Source organism: Microcebus murinus, chromosome 1 (genome assembly GCF_040939455.1).
Source record: "Microcebus murinus isolate Inina chromosome 1, M.murinus_Inina_mat1.0, whole genome shotgun sequence".
NCBI lineage: Eukaryota > Metazoa > Chordata > Mammalia > Primates > Cheirogaleidae > Microcebus > Microcebus murinus.
The window spans coordinates 146,661,754-146,685,250 of record NC_134104.1 but is presented as its reverse complement, the minus strand read 5'-3'; the positions used below and the strand labels follow the sequence as shown (position 1 = coordinate 146,685,250).

At 35.4% G+C, this 23,497-nt stretch overlaps 1 protein-coding gene across 4 annotated transcripts in view; it reads right to left on the bottom strand.

Annotated features, from left to right (window-relative positions):
• The window catches only part of MYRIP (myosin VIIA and Rab interacting protein), a 334,798-nt gene that overhangs the window by 276,182 nt on the left and 35,119 nt on the right, over positions 1 to 23,497 (bottom strand). For 3 of the 4 annotated variants that reach the window (XM_020285128.2, XM_020285059.2, XM_012770198.3), the window contains exon 2: positions 1,715 to 1,858. In XM_020285128.2, coding sequence (XP_020140717.2) covers positions 1,715 to 1,824 — 110 coding nt within the window. In that variant the 5' untranslated portion in view covers positions 1,825 to 1,858. Of the gene's footprint in view, positions 1 to 1,714; positions 1,859 to 2,009; positions 2,037 to 23,497 lie in introns of all 4 variants that reach the window. The other variant, XM_076006566.1, reaches the window with a different exon arrangement.

Sequence of the window (23,497 nt, the reverse complement as noted above, 5' to 3'; positions counted from 1 at the left end):
AAGCCACATATGAAGTTGGCCATGTGGATTGACAAGCAATCTGCATTTTATCCATTGGTTCCACAGATATTTAGGGCACACCCACTAGGTGCCGGGTCCTGTGACCAGAAATTGGAGCACAAAAGTAAGACATGGTTCTTGCCCATGGTCCAGCAGAGGAGAGAAACTGAATGATGCAGGAAAAACACACACTTCCACGAGGAAACTGGTCTCAACCTAAAATGGTGACCTCAAACTGTAAGCGGGTCTTAGTGTTCCCTAGCAGCTGTACTATATTTCCCTGCTCCATCTACTCTATCATTTAGGTGACTTTTTCCATTACAGCGTTTAAATCTCCAACTTGGACCTCCTACCTGATCCCCAGTTGCATATATATAAATGCCACCTTGATGCCTCCTTCGAATGTCTAATAATCATCTCAAATTGAAGGTGCCTAATACAGAACTCTCAATTTTGCCCGAGTACCAACTACCCTGGTTCCTCTGTCTTCTCTATTCAGTGAATGACAACTTCATTCTTCCAGTTTCCCAAGACAAAAATCTTGGGGACCTCCTTGACTCTGTTCTATTTTATATTCCATATCTGAACATGGAAATGCAGGATTGTGCCAAAGCTCTAGTCAGCTTTCTCACTTGGCTTAAAAATGGCAAATCTTTCCTACCCTCAAAAATGGATTATTTTCCTTTTTCCCCTGGAGAACCTCAGAGTTTATGTTTCTTGACAATGGTACCTCTTTACTAGGCTATATGCACCCTGGTATAGTCATCTTTATTTCCACCAGGTTTTTTTTTTTTTTTTTGGCCTCACATATATATGCCTGTTTGATGGAAGACAAGAAATCTGTTAATTAAGTAATGAATTGATTTTTAAAAGCCATGTGCTAGGTATTGTTCTAGCTATTAGATATATAATAGAGGGCAAAACAAGTCTTTGCTTAGTGTCTAAGAAAGAAGATGGTGATGTGAACAAACTCACGGAATCCCAAGGAATAACAGAGAAGCTAATAATGACTCATCACCAGGTTTTAATACCCTAAACCCAACACATGATCTCATTTCTATCACTCTGGCTTCTTCTAAGTTTAGGCAGTTCTGTCCAATTGAACTGCAACAGTATTTCCAAGAGCTTTCCACAAGGAAATACCAACCAGAGAGGAGTCAGAAGATTACCTCTCTGGGCCTCAGTTTCCTCTTTTATAAAATGAGGTGGGTGGTACTGGGCCAGGTGATCCAATCCCCACCTGATGGTAAGTTTCCTTGTATCTGATCTTTAGGGCTCTTTTCCTGTACCATGGCAGCTGAGACTTCCAACAAAAGATCGTACATATGTGAGTCTAATTCTCCCAAGAATTGTTTACTTAACACTTTGGTTATTCTTCAATAAGACCTGCTAACAGGAAAATAACCCCAAAAGGAGGCTCAAGACAGCCACCTTCACCACAAACTCCACTCACTCTATAGCCAACGGCAATTTACAGAGTGAGCAGTCCCAGCAAAACCTTGACTGGGAGTGTGAATAGTCACATTTCTGAACTGACATTATGATGCCCAGCGTTGAAGCTGGCCAACCTTTCTACGGAGGACGGGGCATTCTTCCCTTAAACATCTGTGTGTGTCCACACTGAGGGCTAGCAGCAAGGAACACTCTCAGGCAACCTGTTTCATTTGTCCACATATGGTGCACTGTACCCGGCTGAGTAATAGACGCATCTCACCTTAGTCGTTCTTCTTCTTTTTTGCGAAGATTGAAGTCTCTCTGCACCACCTGGAGAACATGCTCTGTTTCATCATCAGTCAAACCAGACAGGTCCAGCTTCCTCCCCATGATTCAATACCCAACGCAGATGATGAAACAAGACCTAGGAAACCAAAAGGAAAGACCACGAATTAAGAGCAAGATAAAAGCTCCACGTGGACAAAATCAACCTATTTTGTTAGTAAAACAGAGTTAAATACAGTGTTTATATGTTATTTATGTAGGGTAGTATCTTTCTCTGCACTAATACTCACCAACATTTACAGATGACTTCAGTAAGGCTGCAGAGAAAAAGAGAAGGTAATTGAGCTCAGGAGTTTGAGGTTGCAGTGAACTGTGATGATGCCACTGCACTCTACCCAGGATGACAGAGCGAGATTCTGTCTCAAATAAACAAATAAATAAATAAAACCCAAAACTGACACTTTGGGCAGGATGATTAAAAAATAAATAAATAAATCTAAAAGTAAATAAAAATAATTGAATCTATATAAATCATACTTAAAGCAAATATTTGAAATAGTCAATGACTATACTGAGAACTATAATAAAAAATAACAATAATGATTTTAGTAGATTTACTACTATTGATTGGACATCTACTATGTTTCCGGTGCTTTAGTTTTTCTCATACATATATATGTATATAGTCCCAAAAAATCCTATAGGTAATCATTACCACCACCACTTACAATGAGCAAACTCAGGCTCACAGTGACACATTCTAAGACAATAACAACCTGGATTTGACTGTGTCTTGGTCTGACTCAGAGTTCATGCCTTTGCTTTACGCCTTCTGTAAGATGCAGAGTGAAACTCTGGACTTCAGGTTTGAAAACTTGGGAGGTCCAGAGTGCACTGGCCCCTCTTTCTAGCATGTAATTACTAAGCACAGGAGATCCCAATACTTGGTTGCTGTTTAAATGAAGGTTATCATCCCTTTTCATTTCCAAATAATGGCAACATACATAGAGAAGGGAACATTTTTCAATCCCCAAGAGGCTTTTGCTAAATGATTTAAAATCGTATGACTGTGTAATACAAACTAATCTCAAGATTTAACCAACAAATCACAACAGGAATTCCAGCTATTTAAAAAAAGATTTTTTTTTTTTCACTTCAGTAATGCAACTGATCAAAAATAAATCATCTTCCACTTTGCCCAAGCGATGCTGGGGTTGAGAGCATGAAGAAACCTAGTGCACCTACTGGTCTCAGCAGAAGTAAATCACAAGTAAGACTCCACTCTTAGGCTGCAAAGTAAGAGGGGGGAGCTTCATTAGCTGCTATCTTCTAGCTTCCTGGCAAGCAGAAGGAAACAGACTGGAAGGCCCGGTGAAAATGCAGACTGATTCTTCCTTTAAAACACCCCATCAAAGGTGATAATGACACTTTGGAGTTTCCCAGAAGGTGACATATCTCTCCCTTTTACTCCACTTCTCCTATTTTGGTTTCCCAGAATTCTAAATGAGATTCTACGATGCCCAATTAGTGAAAAACTGAAGTGGCAGCTTTGATTATGTCAAATCTAAAAAGGAATGATCAGGACTGGTTTTTAGAAGGAAATAAAGGAGCTCTACATGGACAAGGCAGAGAATAATGAGAAAACTTTGCGGGGAAATGGTAAAATCTTCTTCCTTTTTCTACAATGAACACAATCAGCTTCCCTGTGCAACAAGTGAAATAGCGTCTTATTGCTGGAACAGCCTCACTGTCCTTAAGTCAGTCAGGGTCATTTAGGCGTGAGAAGTGCATTTAAGTTTGAGAAAGTGCAAACCTAGGAGAGGGAAGAGGTTTCCAAAGACACACAGCCAGTTCAGCTGCTCCTGCCTTCCTGACCCCAGCTCCTGCCCCTTGATTTCTTTGGCTTATATCTAACCAAGATGATAACTGAGAATATACTTAGTAATGAGGAAATTAATACCACTTCAACATTTAATTATATCCCCATTTCCCCAAAGTGTGCTTCTTAGTTTATTGTTCCCATAAGCCAGCTCAGAAATAGGGGCTCTGTAGTGAAATAAATTCGAGAAATGCTTCAAATTACATAGCACTCTTGGGGCTAAACCAGACATTTAGCTTACTGGACCCTCCAAGAAGTCTGTCACTAAAGAATCAGTTTGATTTTTGCTTAACTCTGTATTCTCAAATGTATTTGTCCGCAGATAAACACATTTCCAAACCTTTCAAGCATATCAAACCTTATTCTTTGATAACATCTACCTCTACACATCCAAAGAAATGGCTGTCTTGGAAACTCTGCACTAAGTCAAACCAATGTTGACAAACTGCAATAGGTATTCTAACATAATTACTGAATTGATTTAGCTATGTTTTGGATGTAATCAACATAAGAAGTGACAGAGTTAGATGAGCTTCAGAAGCAGCTGGTAATTTAAAAAGTAAGGTAAGTGGATACAACTTTAAAATTAGAAGACCAAAACATAGGTGGAATCGTCTATGCTATTCTTGGCTAATACAACTAACACGAGGAAGGACATAAACATTGCTGCAGAACGCTGGTTAGCACAAACCTTGCAAATAATAATAATAATAAAAAGCAGAAATTACAATAATACTAAATACATAATGGCAGGTTTATCATGAAAGGTCAGTATCTACGTAAGTGGCATTTGTAAAGCCACCTAAAGAAGGGTCAAGGACAAATGCTTGAACGGGATTTTCAAAAACCCACAGTACATATGTATGTGTGTATGTTATGTGAGATAACGTACCCAATATAGAGAGAAAAGTAAAAATATTAAGTTGAAATATTAAATGTGATAAAGGGCAAATATTACTGGGGCTTCACTCCTTGACCATGGCATGTACATACACAGGTTTTTCTCAGGACTTTCTATCCTGACCTGTCGTGAGCTGGTAAACTACCAATTGCTCTACCAATTGCCGGTAACACAATCAAAAACCTGGTATTAAAAAATCACCTCTTGTTATTTTTCTTTTTCAAAACTGTCTTGATAACATTGTCCATCTATGTCCCCAGATGAACTTTAAAACTGTTTTACCAAAGTAGGCGTAAAAGTTCAAATGAACTTTTTATTAATTGAGAAATCTATCAATTGATTTCGGAAAGAACTGCCATCTCTACAATATTAGGTCTTCTCATAAAGGAATCGAAAATAAACAGAATTTCATGCAAAATTGTGTGGAATAAACTGAAAACAACAACCAATGTTTTACTGCATAAACTTCTTCTCCTTTTTTTTTTTCCAAGCCAGAGTGCTGTGGTGTCAGCCTAGTGCACAACCTCCTCAAACTCCTGGGCTCAAGTGATCCTCTTGTCTCAGCCTCCCAAGTAGCTGGGACTACAGACATGTGCCACCAGGCCTGGCTAATTTTTACTATTTTTGGTAGAGATGGGGTCTCACTCTTGGGTCAGGTTGGAAGCAGAAACTTTAAAAGTTCACATAGCAAAAAACAATATGAATAAAATTAAAAGGTGAGTGACAATCTGGGGAAAACCAGAGCAGATAATTGTCCTGATATGTTAAAAACCCTTTTAAAATACTAAGGAAAATATAAGACTCTCTAAAAGATAAAATAACAAAGCTCATGAAAAAAGAAATTTACCAACCATCAATGACAAAACCATTGTTAAAATATCCCATATCACTAATAACCAAAATACTGCTAATTATACTAAGTTGTGATTTTTTTTATTTAATAAGATTCTGGGAATACAGATACTCATATATATTAATATGGGAAGTATAAATAACTATAAATGTTTTAGATGGTAATCTGGCAGTAATTAACAAACATGCTTAAATACTGACCCATCCATTTCAATCTCTTTAAGAATTTTCTTCAGGAAATTGAAAAAAATGTGCAAAGATGTATGTTCAAGGATGTTTACCTCAATGTTGTTTATTATAGAAAAATATTGTAAATAAACTGAAAATCCAAAAGTAGAGTAGGTTATGGTACAAACAATGCAGTATTTTGTGTCCATAAAAATGTACTTAAAGGAAAGACATTTATGACATATTAAAGGAAAAAACAGATGGAAAATATAGCATATAGTTCACCAAAAGCACATGTTAACACAAGAATGTGCACTGCAACACTATTAATAATAGACCCAAACTGGAACCTATGCAGATGTCCATCAACGGAAGAATAAATTGTGTTACATTCACCCACTGGAATATTACACTGAAGTAAGCATGGATAAATACAACTGCATATAAGAGTATGGATGTATCTCACAAGTATTACGTTGAACAAAATAATTTAGACACAAAGTACACACTGATGATCCCAATTATACAGAGTTCAAAATCATGCAAAACTATTTCGTAGTGGTAGAAGCAAGATAGTGGTTACCCTGGGGAAGGAAGATAATGGCCAGAGGGGCCAGGCACAGGAACTGGTGATGTGTCTTGATCTCGGGGCTGAATACATAGATGTGTTCAACTTGTGAGAATTCATTGAGGTGTATATTTATGATCTGTACATGCTTTATGTGTATTCCGTGGTTCAGTAAAAACAAAGTACAAAATACAGTGTGAGTAGCACAATCCCATGTAAATAGATAGAAATACACTGAAAGAAAATCACAAAAATATTACCAGTGGTTATCTCTGAATGATAAAATTTCATATGATACAACTTTTAAAAATTTGCCTTTGCATATGCTTTCCCTTTCTTCTACTGTAAACATTATTTCAATAAATAAACAAAAGTTTTCAAGAATATGTATGAGAATATACATCCTAGTGTTATTCAGAGTAGCAAGATTGATAAGGCAACTAAATATCTAATGATAAAACACTGATTAAATTTGCTATGCTATAGCTCTAAGGCTACTACACTGCTAAAAATTGATGTATTGTTGACATGAAAAAATGTCCACAACATATTTCTGAATGAAAATAATAGACTAAAAACTATATAAAAATAATCTCAACCTTTTTTCTAAAAAATATGTGTGTGTGAATTCCCTTGAAAATAACTGAATAACCATATGCCAAATGTTCACAATTATCATCTCTAGGTGATAGGATTGAGGTGTATCTTTATTGAGGTTTATAATTTTTAGTTATTTATTAGTTTTTGTTTACTTATGTTTTATAATTTTCTCTTAATGAATATATTAATGAAAAATAAAGATTATTTTGAAAACTAATAAATGCTAGCAATAATAATACAAGAATAGCTCAAGATTATACCATAAGTGGTCTTGACATTATGTTGAAGGAGAAGACTGATGCATGCTATCATATTATAGGAAACAGCCATAAAACTAGTCACTACTGAATGATGACAGATTTCACATCAATTTATAGTTGCAGAGACCATAAAACAATAAGAGTCACTAAACCAGCTACTAAAAACTTCCATTCCAGGCCCTGAAATAATGCCTAATGGCTACTCTATTAACATCAACTGGTGAATGAACTAATATTAATTCAGGTTCTTATTATGCTTCAAGAACCAAAGAGTACTCACATCTCAAGACTGGAAAAACTTTGAAAAACCTGGGGATGAGCAAAGGATAATTGGAGATTTTAGTGTAATTAATGCAAATATGAATAAATATCTGAAAAGGCCAAGAAATAAAATCATACTGTTTAGTCTCAGGCCATCTGTAAACAGTATAATTCACAAAAATCTAGAGAACAGAAAATCACCTATAGAACAGTTTTGCGGTGTTACTTATAAAGCCATACTCCCACTCAAGACTGAATTGCGTTTTAATTCAGTGTTTGGTCAAGTTTGATTACATCAGTTGAGACAGGAACCAAAACAAACTCTTAACCATTCTCAGCTTGCAAGAACCTCTCAAAACACAAAAATGAAGGGTTCATTTAAAGGCTTGCCATATGACACAAGGGAACAGTGTGCTTACCTTACTGCATTTATTTACCTGAACACTCACAAAACATTATGTGAGAGGCATTTTATTGCAAGTGCCATGAGAAGTTATCCATACCATCCATTCTATTTTTCTTAAGTTTTAAAAAATTTTATATGGGGTCTCACTGTGTTGCTCAGGGTAGCCTCAAACTCCTGGGCTCAAGTGATTCTCCCCCACCCCAACCTCCTGAATAGCTAGGATTACAGAAGCATGCTCCTGCCTCCCATCCTATCCATTCTAAAAACCAAAGCAGGAGGTAGGTTATAACAAACTGGTAGACGCTTAAGAGCAGTTGTTCATGAAAGATTTTTCTCATATTTTCCAAGTTCTCTGTAACATCATATTACTTTTACAATTTAAAAATTACTTTTAGAGCTATTCAAATAATCATCCTTCACAACTGATTATTCAACTTTCAGAACATAGTACAATTTACCTCTATAACATAATAGAACAAAATTCACACTCTTTGAAGCAATCTGTTCACTCACTAGCAAGAGTCAGGCTAAAATTAATTTATATACTATTTTACTGACACAGATTTACATAAAATCTAAATTTCCAGAAATGCACTCATATAAGATGCTCTTTTAGTGCCCACCTTAGTCCCCAACTGAACCCATATGTGTTTTAGGGACCAGTAACTCTGGCCATGCAACTTCCAAGATGGCCTTCCTCTCACTCACCATGCACAGGAGTTAGCCCTTAATTCCCAAGAGATTCCTTCTTTAATTGTATTAGTCTGCCATCCCTACCCATCTCCACTCCATAGCCTCTGCCTGACTTCAGGCTCTCACCAGTTTTCACATGGGCTAGGCAAGAATATACACAGTTAACTTATATTCCAAATCTTCACCCTACAGTCATCATTCCCAGAGCCAGGGTAATGATCTCTATCCATATATAAAGTAGATTAAAGAAATAAATTTTTAAAAATAAAAATATTAGAATAATTTTATTAATATTTGTATAACTTTAGGATCACAGAAACTTTCTAGAGGACAATAGGAAATGCATAAATGTATGTATTTGCCTTTATAAAATATGCATTTGTCTGTATAAAAATTTAAAATGGCATAACTGAACAGGTGCATGTAAACCTATTAGACCTGAGCCGAGAAAAGAGGATTCAGATGAGGAAAAAACAGCAAAAGAACCCCAGTAACATGAAAAACTAAGAGTTTGATACCCCCAAGGGATCACAATGAAGTTACAGTAGTGGATTCCACCCACAAGGAAATTGCTGAAATGACAGAAAAGGAATTCAGATTATGAATGACAAATAGGCTGAATGGAATTGAAGAGAAAGTTGAAAACCACCAAAAGGAAGACAAAAAAAGTATTTCAGGAAATCAAGGTAAAAGTCACTAAAAAGTTAGACAACATAAGAAAGGATATAACAGCACTTAAAGAAATAAGAGTCATTTAAGGAATTTCAAAACACAATAGAAGGCTTCAACAGTAGACGAAACCAAGAAGAGAGCAGGTGTAGCCATTCTCACATGAGACAAAATTGACTTTAAATCAACAATAGGAAAGAAAGACAAAAATAGTCATTATATAATAGTAAAGGAAGCAAAAAACCTAGGAAAATCTTAATATCAAACTGAATGATACTATTATAAGACAATATCACTTATGTATACAAATGTAAGTATCCTGAATAAAAATATTAAAACTGAAAAAAAAAAGAAGACATAACAATCCTAAATATATCTGCACTTAACACATGAGTTCCCAGATACATAAAGCAAATTCTACTAGATCTAAGCAAAGAAATAAATAGTAGCATCATAATTGCCAGGGACTTCACCACCCCACTGTCAGAGATGGACAAATCATCAAACAGAAAATAAAGAAAGAAACACTAGACTTAAATGGTACTCTAAAATAAGTGGACCTAACAGACATTTACAGAGTGTTCTATCTACAAACTACTGAATATACATTCTTCTGATCAGTACATGGGACATTAGCCAAGATTGATCATATTGTAGGCCATAAAATATGTTTCAACAAACTCAAAAAAATTGAAATCATATCATGTATCTTCTCTAGGAACAGTGGAATAGAACCAGAAATAAATTCCAAGAGAAACACTCAAATTTACACAAAGTCATGGAAATTAAACAGCCTGCTGCTGAATGAACAATTACTTGGTCAATAATGGAATTAAGAAAAAAATCGAAAGATTCCTTGAACTAAACAATAAAGGGGACACAACCTATCAAAATCTATGGGATTCAGCAAAACATTTCTAAGGAGAAAACTCATGCCTTAAATGCCTACATCAAAAAGACAGAAAGATCAGAAATTAACAATCTAATGACACATCTCAAGGAAGGAGAAAAGCAAGAGCAAACCAAACCCAAAGCCAGCACAAGGAAAGAAACAACAAAGGTCAGAGCAGAATTAAATCAAATGGAAAAAAAAATACAAAGGATTAACAAGACTAAAAGTTAGTTCTTTCAAAAAGTAAACTAAATCAACAGGTCTCTTGCTAGACTAACCAAGAACAGAAAAGAAAGGACTCAAATAAGCTTAATCAAAAATGAAAATGGTGACATTACAACTAATACTACAGAAATACAAAACATCATCCATGAATACTGCATAAATCTCTACACACATAAGAGCATGCAGAGGAAATGGACAAGTTCCTGGAAACACACAACATCCCAAGGCTCAACCAGGAAGAAACAGAACTCCTGAACAGACCGATAATGAACAGTGAGACTGAAACAGTAATAAAAAACCTCCCAACAAGAAGCAGCCCTGGACCAGATGGATTTACTGCTGAATTCTATCAGACCTACAAAGAAGACCTGGTACCTATAATACAGAAATTATTGCAGAAGGAAGAAATTATAGAAATCATTGCAGAAAATAGTGAGAAGGAAGGAACTCTCAACTTATTCTATGAAGCCTGTATCACCTTGATACCAAAGCCAGGAAAGGGCACAACAAAAAGGAAAACTATAGGCCAATATCACTTGTGAATGTAGATGCAAAAATCCTGAATAGAATACCAGCACACCGAATTCAAAAGCACATAAATAATCCACCATAACGAAGTGGGTTTCATTCCAGGGATTCAAGGATGGTTCAATATACATAATTCAATAAATGTGATTCATCACATTAACAGAAGCAAAAACAAAGACCATTTATGATCATCTCAATAAATACAGAAAAAGCATTTGACAAAATCCAGCACCCTTTCATGATAAAAACCCTCAACAAACTAGGCATAGAAGATACATATCTCAAAATTATAAAAGCTATACACAACAAAACCACAGCCAACATCATGCTGAATGAGGAAAAGTTGAAAGCATTCTCCGTAAGAACTGGAATAAGACAAGGGTGCCCACTGTCACCATTTCTATTCAACATAGTACTGGAAGTCTCAGCCAGAGCAATCAGGCAAGAGAAAGAAATAAAGGGTACCCAAATCCGGAAAGAAGAGGTCAAACTATCACTTTTCACTGATGATATGATCTTGTATCTAGGAAATCCCAAAGACTCCACCAAGAGTCTCCTTAAAATAAATTCAGCAAAGTCTCAGGATATAAAATCCAGGTACACAAATCAGTACCATTCCTATGTACCAATAACATTCAAATAGAGAATCAAATCAAAAATTTAATATCATTCGTAATAGCTACCCAGAAGATAAAACACTTAGGAATATACTTAACCAAGGAGGTGAAAGATCTTTACAAAGAGACCTATGAAACACTGAAGAAAGAAACTGCAGATAACACAAACAAATGGAAAAACATATCATGCTCATGGATTGATAGAAACAATATTGTTAAAATATCCATACTGCCCAAAGTGATTTATAGATTCAACACAACCCCCATCAAAATATCAATATCATATTTCACAGGTCTAGAAAAAATAATTCTATGCTCTGAACATAGAACAGCCAAAGCAATCTTAAGAAAAAGAACAAATCTGGAAGCATCACATTACCAGACTTCAAACTATACTGTCAAACCTATGGTAAAGAAAATAGCATGGTATTGGTACAAAAATAGAAACATAGCCCAATGGAACAGAATAGAGAACCCTATAAAACCATCTATCTATAATCAACTTATCTTCTACAAAGCAGGCAACAACAGATATTGGGGAAAAGCAGCCCTATTTAATAAATGGTGCTGGGAAAATTGGATAGCCACATGCAGAAGAATGAAACAGGACTCCTTTCTCTCGCCACTTACAAAAATTAATTCAAGATGGATAAAAAGACTTAAGTATAAGGAAAAAAACCAGAAAAATGCTAGAAGAAAATGTAGCAAGAACTCTTTTAGATACTGGCCTAGACAAAAGAATTTACTCTAAGACACCAAAGGCAATTACAGCAATAACAAAAATATTAGTAAATAAATGTGACTTGATTAAATTAAGAAGCTTCTGCACAGCAAAGGAAATAATCAAAGAGAAAGAGAAAGAAATAAAGAGTACCCAAGTCAGTAAGGATGAGGTCAAACTATCACTTTTCGCTGAAGAGCAAATAGACAATCTACAGAATGAGAGAAAATATTCCCAAACTATAATCTGATACAGGGCTAATATCTAGAATCTATAAAGAATTCAAACAAGTAAGCAAGAAAAAAACAAACAACCCCATTAAAGAGAGGTCTTAAGACACAAACAGAAGCTTTTAAAAAGAAGATAGACAAATTGCCAAAAAACACATGCAAAAATGCTCAACGTCACTTATCATATGGGACATTCAAATGAAAACCATAATGAGATATCACCTTACCCCTGTCAGAATGGCTCTTATTAAAAGTCCAAAAATAATAGATGCTGTCATGAACGTAGAGAGAAGGGAACACTTATTCACTGTCGGTGGGTCTGCAAATCAGTACAACCTCTATGGAAAACAGTATGGAGATTTCTCAAAGAACTAAAAGTAGACCTACCATTCGATTCAGCAATCTGACTACTGGGTATCTACCCAAAGCAAAAGAAGCCATTTTATCAAAAAGACACCTACACTTGAATGTTTATTGCAGAAAAATTCACAATTGTAAAGATGTGGATTCAACCCAAGTGTCCATCAATTCATGAATGGATAAACAAAATGTAATATACATATATATGGTATATATATGCACACACACACACACACACGCATACACACACGCATACACATATCATGGACTACTACCCAGCCATAAAAAGAAATAAACTGATGTCTTTTGCAGCAATTTAGTTGGAACTGGAGACCATTATCCTAAGTGAATTATCTCAAGAAGGGAAAAACAAACATCAGTGTACACTCTAATAATTTAGAACGAATTGATGGGCACATTGGGCATAGAAAGAAGTAAAAATCATTGGAAATCAAGAAAAGGGGAAGGGTGAAAAAAGGGAGGGGTAAAAACCTACCTCACAGATACAATGAACACTACTCAGGTGATAGGCACATATGTAGCCCTGACTAAAGCATTATAAAAGCTACCCATGTAACAAAAACATTTGCAACCACTTAATATTTTGAAATTTTAAAAAATTTTCAAAAAACATAAATAAAATGGGATGACTAAAGACATCATAAACAAAGCCAACAAAATCAAAGTCACTGTACAATCAAAAGAAAAAACAGAGAAGGTATGTGTAACTTTTAAGAGAAATGGTTAACAGTCTCGATATTCAAAAGCTCTCCAAAATTAAAAGAAAAATGACAATTAAATATTAGCAAAGGATATAAAAAAGATGTTCAATCTCATCAATAGAGCAACAAAAATTAAAATAAAGAGATATCATATTCTGCTCGTCTTGAATTAGCAAAATACAGTAAGACAGGTAACTCCAATTGTAGCAAGGCCATGGGGAAATCAACTCTTTCATTTATTGCTAGTGGAGAGAGACAACTTTTCAAAAAAGTAGACTGCATGTCAATTAAATGAAATGCCTTTAATCCAGCAATACCAATTTTCTAAAATGATCTTAGAAAAATCAAAGCATCTGAATGTAAAGGTGTATATAAATCAATATTTATTATAACACTATTTATAGTTGCAAGTATCTGAAAATAATCTGAATGTCTATCAATACAGAATGATTGAAATAAATGTGCTACATCCATTCCCCAGAATATAATGCAGATATTATGCAGAACGAGTTGGATCAATTTTCACTGATACAGATGGATGCTCATGACAAATAGTTAAAGGAAAAAAAACTTCTGAGTAATATGAATACCATAAACTTTATATACCATAAAGCCTATATATATATATATGGGTATATATGCTTTTATATATATACTTCTGTATAAAAGTAGAGAAAGATGTTAATGGAAACATCAAATGTTAATATTAGATATTTTAAGAATGCAGTTTAGAATTAGTCAGAAGATTATGCAAATTTTCTTCATACTACTCTGCATTCTTTGACTTTTAAAATAAATATGCATTACTTTTTGGCAGCTTAAACAAAATCTAGACTGATTTCTAGTTTGAACGTGATAGTGTAAAAGTATTTCTCCCTTCTCATTCTGAAAATCACCCAAAAAAGCAACAAGGAAAATGAGAAACAAAAATGTAAGTTTCACCTCAGCTAAACCAGGAGACAATTAAAACTACAGAGACCAAATAAAAGTGGAAAGGCCTTTAAAATAGAGAGAATGGAGTGGGAGGAAGCAGAGATAAAAGGCTGCAGACAGAGCTTCCTGCAGATGCAGACCTCAGCAAGCACCAGCAAAACTACTCTTCTCAAAGGCAGGGGACACTACCTGAGGTGCCAGTCCTTGTTTGAAACAGGAGGGGTTGACCAGCTGACTCAATGAGCTTGTACTGACCCAGTTTGTTTGTTTGTTTGTTTGTTTCCCAAAAACCCAGTGACAATGTATAAAGAATCACACATAAAGAAGACACGTTTACTATCAACAGTCTTCCTTTTGTGCAGTAGAGGAAAAGACATTTTTTTCATCATTCTCTCCAAAAATAAAATGTAAAACATAAATCTTACCTTCTGCATTGGCTTTGGCGAAATAAAGATCAAACATAAAAGAAAAGTCCAGCTAGCCTGAACCACACCCCTACTGCCCATGAACCTTCCACAGATAGCTAGCTATTCATGAAAAAATTAAATTCTTTTGATGATGAGTAATACAAAAGAAAGAATTTAGGAACTATACATAAATCCTAAACTGAAACAATGAACAAGAAAGGCAAATAACAGGTGAAGATCTCCCATGGTAAAACATTCAATGGAGCAATGGAAAGAGTGACCCAATATTTTTTAAAAAATTAAAAGCCTAATGGTATAATCACTTCCATAAATGAAGAAATAAGGGGAAATATTAAAACATGAAAATATGAGTTGGTAGAGTTTGGGCAAGTTGTGCTGAAAAATAATGACCACTGCAGAGATTATGCCAAAAAGGCTGATACAGGGAACTGAGAAATTACTGAAACTAAGTAAGAGACACGGTAGAAAGAGAAGGTGAACAGATGAGAGGAAAGGGGCCAAAATAAATGGAAAACAAAGAGTTTAAAAGATTGGGGAGAATACTATAGATATGGAGGAAAATCAGAAGAGACTCCCAAAAGAAGGAAATGGAAAATATTTGAACAAATAAACAATTCATGAAAAAAAAATTTTTTTTTTTTTGAGACAGAGTCTCGCTTTGTTGTCCAGGCTAGAGTGAGTGCCGTGGCGTCAGCCTAGCTCACAGCAACCTCAGACTCCTGGGCTCAAGCGATCCTCCTGCCTCAGCCTCCCGAGTAGCTGGGACCACAGGCATGCGCCACTATGCCCGGCTAATTTTTTTTTTTTTATATATATATATATCAGTTGGCCAATTAATTTCTTTCTATTTATAGTAGAGACGGGGTCTCGCTCTTGCTAAGGCTGGTTTTGAATTCCTGACCTTGAGCAATCCGCCCGCCTCGGCCTCCCAAGAGCTAGGATTACAGGCGTGAGCCACAGCGCCCGGCCAATTCATGAAAATTTTGAGACTACACTGGGTCCCAAGAAAAACTGATTTTTTAATTTTTTTAATCTATAAAAACAATGAGCAACATAACCATATCTTATGTTCCACACCAAGATAACTCAGAACTGGATCTATAACTTGAAGGTAAAATAAAAAAATGAAACCATAAAGGTAATAAAAGAAAACAGAGATTTCTTTGACAATGTCAGAATGGGAAAAGCATTTCTCAATATGATATAAAATTCAGAAACCATTAACAATACCAGATGAATTCCATTTAAATAAAATATAAAATATCTGCATAATAAAAAGCATTACAAGCAAAGTGGAATGACAGAAAAAAAAATTTGCATCTCATACCAAAGACAAAAGGATGATTTTCCGCCAACATAAATTCAACAACTGGATAAGAGAAAAAGAGCAAAAACTCAATACAAAAATGGACAAAGTGAAAAATAGCAAAGGAAATAGAGTCCACATAAAGAAATATAAATGACGAATCTATCAAATATATAAAAAGAGAAATGTAAATTGAAAGATACCTTTTTCACCTACTGGATTTGCAAAGATTGAAAAGCTTAGTATCACGTTGTGCTGGTAAGTCTGTGAGGAAATAGGCACTCTCATACATTGCTGTTAGGAATGTAGAACTAATACTGCCTCTAGGGAGGGCAACCTTTGTAGCCAAGAAACAAAAAAGATGAATAACCTCTTTATGAGCTAATATGGAAAGTTCTTTAAGAACTTTTATACTCAAAGGGTTAAGTACCTTCGAGTACTGGATGAGGCCCACCCACCCTGTACAGGGAAATCTACTTTACTCAAAGTCCACCCATTTAACTGTTAATGTAATCCAAAAAGACACCTTCCCAGAAAGTCCAAAATAATGTTTAGCCAAACATCTGGGCACTGTGGCCCAGCCAAGTTGACACATAAAATTAACCATCACAGTTGTGTTTTCTTTCTTAGGTTTATCATTGTATGCCGCAGGGACAAGTAGGAAGAAATGAGTCTGTACCAACTTGTCTGGATTGTGGTCTATCCCTTTCATTTTATAAAGCATGGTTTTGCTGGTTTCAAAATTCTAAGGAGACCATTTTCTCTTAGCACATTCCTTAGCATTGGAAGGATATCATTCCACTGTCTTCCAGATGTTCTACTGGCTTCTGGTCTAATATCAGCTACAACCCATTGTCTGCCTTTGGTTCTCTGGTTGCTTTTAAGGATTTAGTTTTGATTGTTCAGGAGTTTTAACATCATGTGACTAGAATTTGTTTTGTCTTGTATTTTTGTCTTGTAGAGAGCATCTTGAATCTGCACATTTTATGAAACCTCCATCAGTTTTAGAAATTTCTCAGCCATTTTTTATTCAAATTATATATCTTTTTTCTTCTTTTCCCTTCTATGACTATAATCATGCACATTAGTTAGACCTTCCTACTGTATTCCTCAAGTCTCATATTCTGTCTTCTGGTTTTGCATCCTTTTATTTTCTTATACTTCATTCTGGATATTTTTCTGACTTAGGTCAGAAATTCTTCAATTGTTTATTCATTTTCTCTTCAACTCTGTTTAATTTGTCATTAAAGCCATTTTAAAGTGTTTTTTTTTTTAATTTGGTAACTATATTTTTCAATTCTAAATTTTCCATTTTATTCTTTTTTTAGTTCTCGTTTTTCTGCCTAAATTTGCAATCTTTTCCTTTACATCCTTGAGTATCGTAACACAGTTATTTTTAAATCTGTGTCTGAAAATTCATTATCTGGGGACTCTATAGGTCTGTTTATGTTTTCCATTTTCTGCTTCTTTATATTCATTTCTTCTCATCTCCATTTGCACCCAGTTATTTTTTATGCATTTTGGGTTTGCAAAGTTGAGGTCTATGATAAAGTGACTTTCCTCTAGAGAGGATGTGTATTTGTTTTTGTCAGGTGCCTGCAACACCAGCAAGCTGGGCATGCGTTAGTAATTTCAAGACTGAGATGATTTGAAGCTAAGATGCAGTTCCTGTACAGGCCTTGTACATTCAGCTCGTGTTTACTTCAATGGTGAAACCTGAGATCTCAACCAAAGTGAGGCATTTTCAATAGGGTCCCTCTTCTTATCAGGCCCCTAATTCCCATCTCCCTAGCACCAAGAAATGGTCAAATGTGCTACTCAGCTTCATAAACTGTCAGGTTTCTCTGGGGAAAGTTGGCCCCAAATGCTGATCTCACCCCCTTGGGCCATTGTGCCCCTCAGGTTCTGGCCCATTGAGTCTTCACTGTCTTTTTAGCTCTCTAATGCCTTTGAAGAGAGGTATTTTATTATTTTCCCCTCATATTTCATTCAGCTTTTCTAGTTGTCCTCAGTGGAAGGGTAAGTTCCAATTGCCTGATCTGCCATTAACAGACATTCTCTTCTGCTCTATTAAATGTGGGGGGGGGGGTATCGTATATGATTATGGTCCTTTTGTTGTGTAACACTGTATTCCTGATTCAAAGTGTATCATAGCAGACATACCATAGTTATTAGAAGCCAGGGACAGTTTTAAGTACTTTGCAAATTTAATTTACCCTTCATAACAACATCAGGAAGTGGGTACTATGATTATCCTTCATTTAACAACAACAAAAAAAAATACTGAAGCAAAGAGAAAGTAATTAATTTTCCCAAGATCACTCAGCTTGTAACTGCCTCCAAAGACCATGCTCTTGACCATCAAACACAGCTGTGCCTAGTTTACATTACTCAAAATTATATTCATCAACCAGCCAGAAATATTTAATAATGCATAATTTTATTCTAGCAAATAACAGAAAATTTAAATAATATTTAAAATAATTTTAAATGTCATTTTGGGGCTCTAAATCTCTATTTTGGTACCCACTGTTAGCAAACCTACAAGACTGGTGATACGATTTAACGTGTCTGGCTGGACAAGCAAAGTTCCAGCACACAGGCCTAATATATCCTTTTATGAGATGCAAAAGAGAAGGGTGTTCTGGAGAGGATCAAATCTGCTCCGAGCATCTAAACTGAAACTGGGCCACAGGGAAAAGAAATTAACATGCAAAACATCAATCACTTGCACCTTATGGAACAGAAATTCTTCTAACTGGGCATAAACCCATGAGACTTCAAACAAGAGAAGGACGACTTCAGTACATCACTCATGATGCACTGGTAAAGAGCTAACAAGAAAAAAGGGAGAATGTTCAGACACCATGTTTAATACTTATAAATCAGATAAGATATTGTAAAATGTGAAGGATTAAATTTAACAAAAATGCTTCTAGTCACGCGTACAAGATTAAAACATTCATTTTCTATGATGTCTCTCAAAACTGTAGAAAAAGGATGGAAAAGAATTCTAAAAAGTTATTTTTTAAAAAGCCTCAGGAACAAAGAAACAAGAGAGGAAAAGATAAGGAGATGAATGGTGTCAACAAAATTGTAAAAGAAGTGCACAGATAAAGAATAACTGACTTGGCAGCCTAAAAAAACCTAAAATCCAAGTTTGTGGAGTGGAAAAGCAACAAGATAATGCTAATTTGTTCTGAAAAAAAAAAAATCAGGGGGCACCACCAGTTTCCTCCATAAAAGAGGGTGAAGGGTGACGTAGAAAGGTAGCTTCCTCTCAGGAGAGACTGGGCAAAAGAAGCTCTGGACTCAAAAACCCAGGGCACACTAAGGGTGCAATGCAAAGTCACACTGCAAACAGGAGGACTTGTTAAAAATCTACACCAACAAGAACACGGAGGCCTCTGACCCACTTCCCACACTTGGTTCTCAAGGTAATGGCATTCAGGTTATACCTGAGCCAGAGATTAGGAGATTTCCTTGAGGAAAAACTGATGTGTTCAAATGGAAGCCCCTGAAGGTGCTGCTAACTTTGGAGGTTCCCCCTAGAAATAGTTTGCTTTATCCTATGGTGAAGCCTACACATCACATCCATATGAGCCAACTGAATCATATCCATATGAGCCAATCCATATGAGCCAATCCATATGAGCCATCCATATGAGCCAACCTACCTTCCCACACACTTGGAGTCTCCAATTCACATTTTATTGTTTACTCTTAAGTATAAGTAAAGAGCCCAAGATGATAAGATATTTGAGGAAACCTCCAACATGAAAGACAACAAAACAAAATGAATAACAGAAGAAATAGATATAATGCTCAGATTGGAAGAAAGCTTTTTTTAAAAAAAAGCTCTGAAACCATCCAAATATGGAAGAACAGATTTATTTCATGCATGAAAAAAATAACAGGATGCTAAATTTAAAATAAATATTTAGTCGTGAACAAGAATAAACTTAATTGAAAACACGACAATGACAATAAAGAATTCAATAGAAAGCTTGGAAGAGAAAATTGAGGCAACTTCCCAAAAAACGTAACAGAGAGAGGGAAAACAGATGACTAAAGGGAGAAAATGGAGATGTAGAAAGAGATAACAGGATGAGGAGGAATAAATTATTTTAAAAATGCAAAACATATCCTAAAACTGAGAAATATTAATTTCCAGATTAAAAGAAGCCACTGAATATCCAAAACAATGATTGAAAAATGACATCAAAGCATTATCAGAGAAAATTTCAGAACACCTGGGATAAATAATAACAACAACAAAATTGGCTATCATTTATTTCATTCTATGGGTAAATAAATGCTTAAATATTTACATGTACTGATCCATTTAATCATCACAGATGTAAGGAGATAGAAACAATTATGAAATCCATTTTGCTGACAAGTAAATGGAGATAAAGAGAGGCCAAATAACGTGTTAAAGGTAACACAGCTATGAAGTAGGAGATGAATAATGTGAAATGAACCAAGCTGTCTGGTTCCAGAGGAGACCTCTTAGAACCAGCACTGTTTTCACTGGCAACAAATATAGAAACAAAGTCAAATTTTCCTCAATGATGAGATGGCAGAATAAATTTGGAAATACCTATACCTTGGAAAGTTACGTAGCTATTAAAATTGAGTTATTCCAAGTGAGTTCCTGTAATAGAGAAGTTGATTGTATCAGATTAGTCCTCCTGCAAATAACAATTATAAACTATGAAAAAATATATAAAAATAACTACTTGAAGGCACTAGAAAGAAGCCAAATGAGGACAGAAGTTCAAGGAATTTGACCCTTAAAAAAAGGGAACCATACTTACTGGGTAACGTCCATATTTATAAGGCTTCCCCAATGAAAATGGTCAGCAGTCTGTGAGCAGGATGACTAGAACTCATGGAACAGCAGAGGATAGGATTCAGGGTCCCTAGGGTAGCTGGAAATTGAGGTGGCAGAGGAGGCCCAGGATGGAGGGAGAGCCAGAGGGGAGCTCCACAATCTACCTTCAAATCCTTGGCTGACCCCAGAACCGTGTATATGTGGGAGAGATTCCAAACAGCCCAGTTTAAAGACATACACAGAACAGTGACAAATCTGAGCAGAGATTTCAGCTACTGCCCTTCACAGGGAAGAAGAGTGCAGAGTTGAGCACTGCCAAGTTAGAGGGTCTTGGTAAATGCCTCTAGCTTCCCCAGGAAACCAAGGAAGAGCCATATGTTAGGAGAAAAGACTATGTTTCAGGATTAAGGTATCTATGCCAGGTCTACAGGAAAAACCTAGAAGACCTTCTTCCTAACAAAGTAGAAAACCAAGCTCTATAAAATCAAGATGATTTAATAGCCTTAAAGAAGAAAACTCAATGCTTTTTAGAAGAAAACTATAGAAACCAGGGTCTCTACAATAACTCCGCCACAATGTCCAATATATAATCAACAACTGCTAGTACATATGAAGAAACAAAGTCACCCCAGTATGAGAGAAAAAGGAAACAGACCCTGAGATGACCCAGATTTGGGGATAAGCAGGCAAAAATAAGACACAGGAATAAGACTAACAGTTTTAAGAGCTATAAATGAAATAAAACCATTTCCAAAAAAAAAAAAAAAGACTCTAAAATTGAGTTAAAAAAAGATAATCAACTTTTTGTTCTACATATTTAAAACAAAAGGACTCAAAAGATAAAAGTAGGAGGATACACAAAAATATATCAATATTTAAAAAGCAGAAGTTACAGTATTTGTATCAAAATCAATTTGCTACAAAAAATTTAAATTGTTTGATAATCTATACACTGAGAGAGAACAGAATTTGGTATGTCTACATCCATTGATATTGCCTTGGTATACTGTTTGGTAACATCTTTTAGAAAACAAATGTGATCTGGAAATAAGATATATTTATATATATATATACGCACACGTATATAAGTGTGTATGTGTATGTGTGTGTATATATATTATATGTATATATATAATATACATATATATACATATATGCATATATATGTATACATATATACATACATATATATACACATATATATGTATATATAATATATATATATTTTATATTATAAAATACTCATTGTGGACCTTCTGAAAGTACCAGGTGTATACTGCTGAAAAATCATACCACATTGCAGAGACAGAGAGTTGGAATTATTAAGCAGTAATATTCTTTGCATTTCTCTATGTAAGTATGTATTAACTTTATAATCAAAATAAATATACTATTCATATTAGGGGGAAAAAGCAAATGAAAAATAATATGGTTTCTGAAAAATAAAGCTGAAACATGACAGAAAATTCATCAGTAGTCCATATTTTATAAATGAACCTCCAGGGTCAAGTACACAGAGATACAAAATATTTTTAACAATAGCTCTGAGCATCCATGGTGTGTGACAGCTGCATACAACTTTATAGAACATATAACAGACTGTACTGGGCTCAATTTTTGCTATATATTTTATATCATACATATATATATATAATGCCTGCCACTTAGTAAGCATTTATTATTCTCTTTATGTTATTAACACTTGAAAATGATTTTTGGAAAGTTAAAAAAAAATAATTCTAGATGACTCAGACATAATTTCTCCATTATCATCACATCCTTTGGAAACAATTTCTCCACTGGCCAAACATACAAGTCTAAGTGATGTTAATGACAATGATAATAATCATCTAACATTTTTTGTGGGAACGTTTTATCTGTGGTAGGTTCTGCTCTAAAGTCTCTCAAGAACTCTTTTGTATTTATTATATTTCCTCTTCTTTCATTAAGGGAAATGGAGGCACAAGAGTTAAATAAGTTGCCACTGTCACTGGGCGGGTGAGTGCCTGTGCCAAGCTACAAGTTGGGAACACTTGGCTCCTGAATTTAAGTTTCGAATCTATTCACTATTCTACCTTGCTGCTCAAGGGTGATTTATAAGAATCAATCACGGCTGGGCGCTGTGGCTCACGCCTGTAATCCTAGCTCTTGGGAGGCCGAGGCAGGCGGATTGCTCAAGGTCAGGAGTTCAAAACCAGCCTGAGCAAGAGCGAGACCCCGTCTCTACTATAAATAGAAAGAAATTAATTGGCCAACTGATATATATATAAAAAATTAGCCGGGCATGGTGGCGCATGCCTGTAGTCCCAGCTACTCGGGAGGCTGAGGCAGAAGGATCACTCGAGCCCAGGAGTTTGAGGTTGCTGTGAGCTAGGCTGACGCCACGGCACTCACTCTAGCCTGGGCAACAAAGTGAGACTCTGTCTCAAAAAAAAAAAAAAAAAAAAAAAAAGAATCAATCACAATGACCAAAGCTTTCCCTTCGTGCATACAAAAATGATTTTAAAAGTCCATGCTGTTTTCAGATTTAAACTTGAACCACAAGCCCGCATTTATTTAAATTTTAAGTGAGTGACATTCCAAATTGCAAACAATTTTCTAGGAAGCCCTTGGCTAAACCAAAAGATCTAACGTAATCGGCACATATTCAAGCACTGTGTCCTATAATCTTCCTACTTGGAGGTTCTCAGAATACAATCTGTCTCTCCCAAAGCTATCTGCT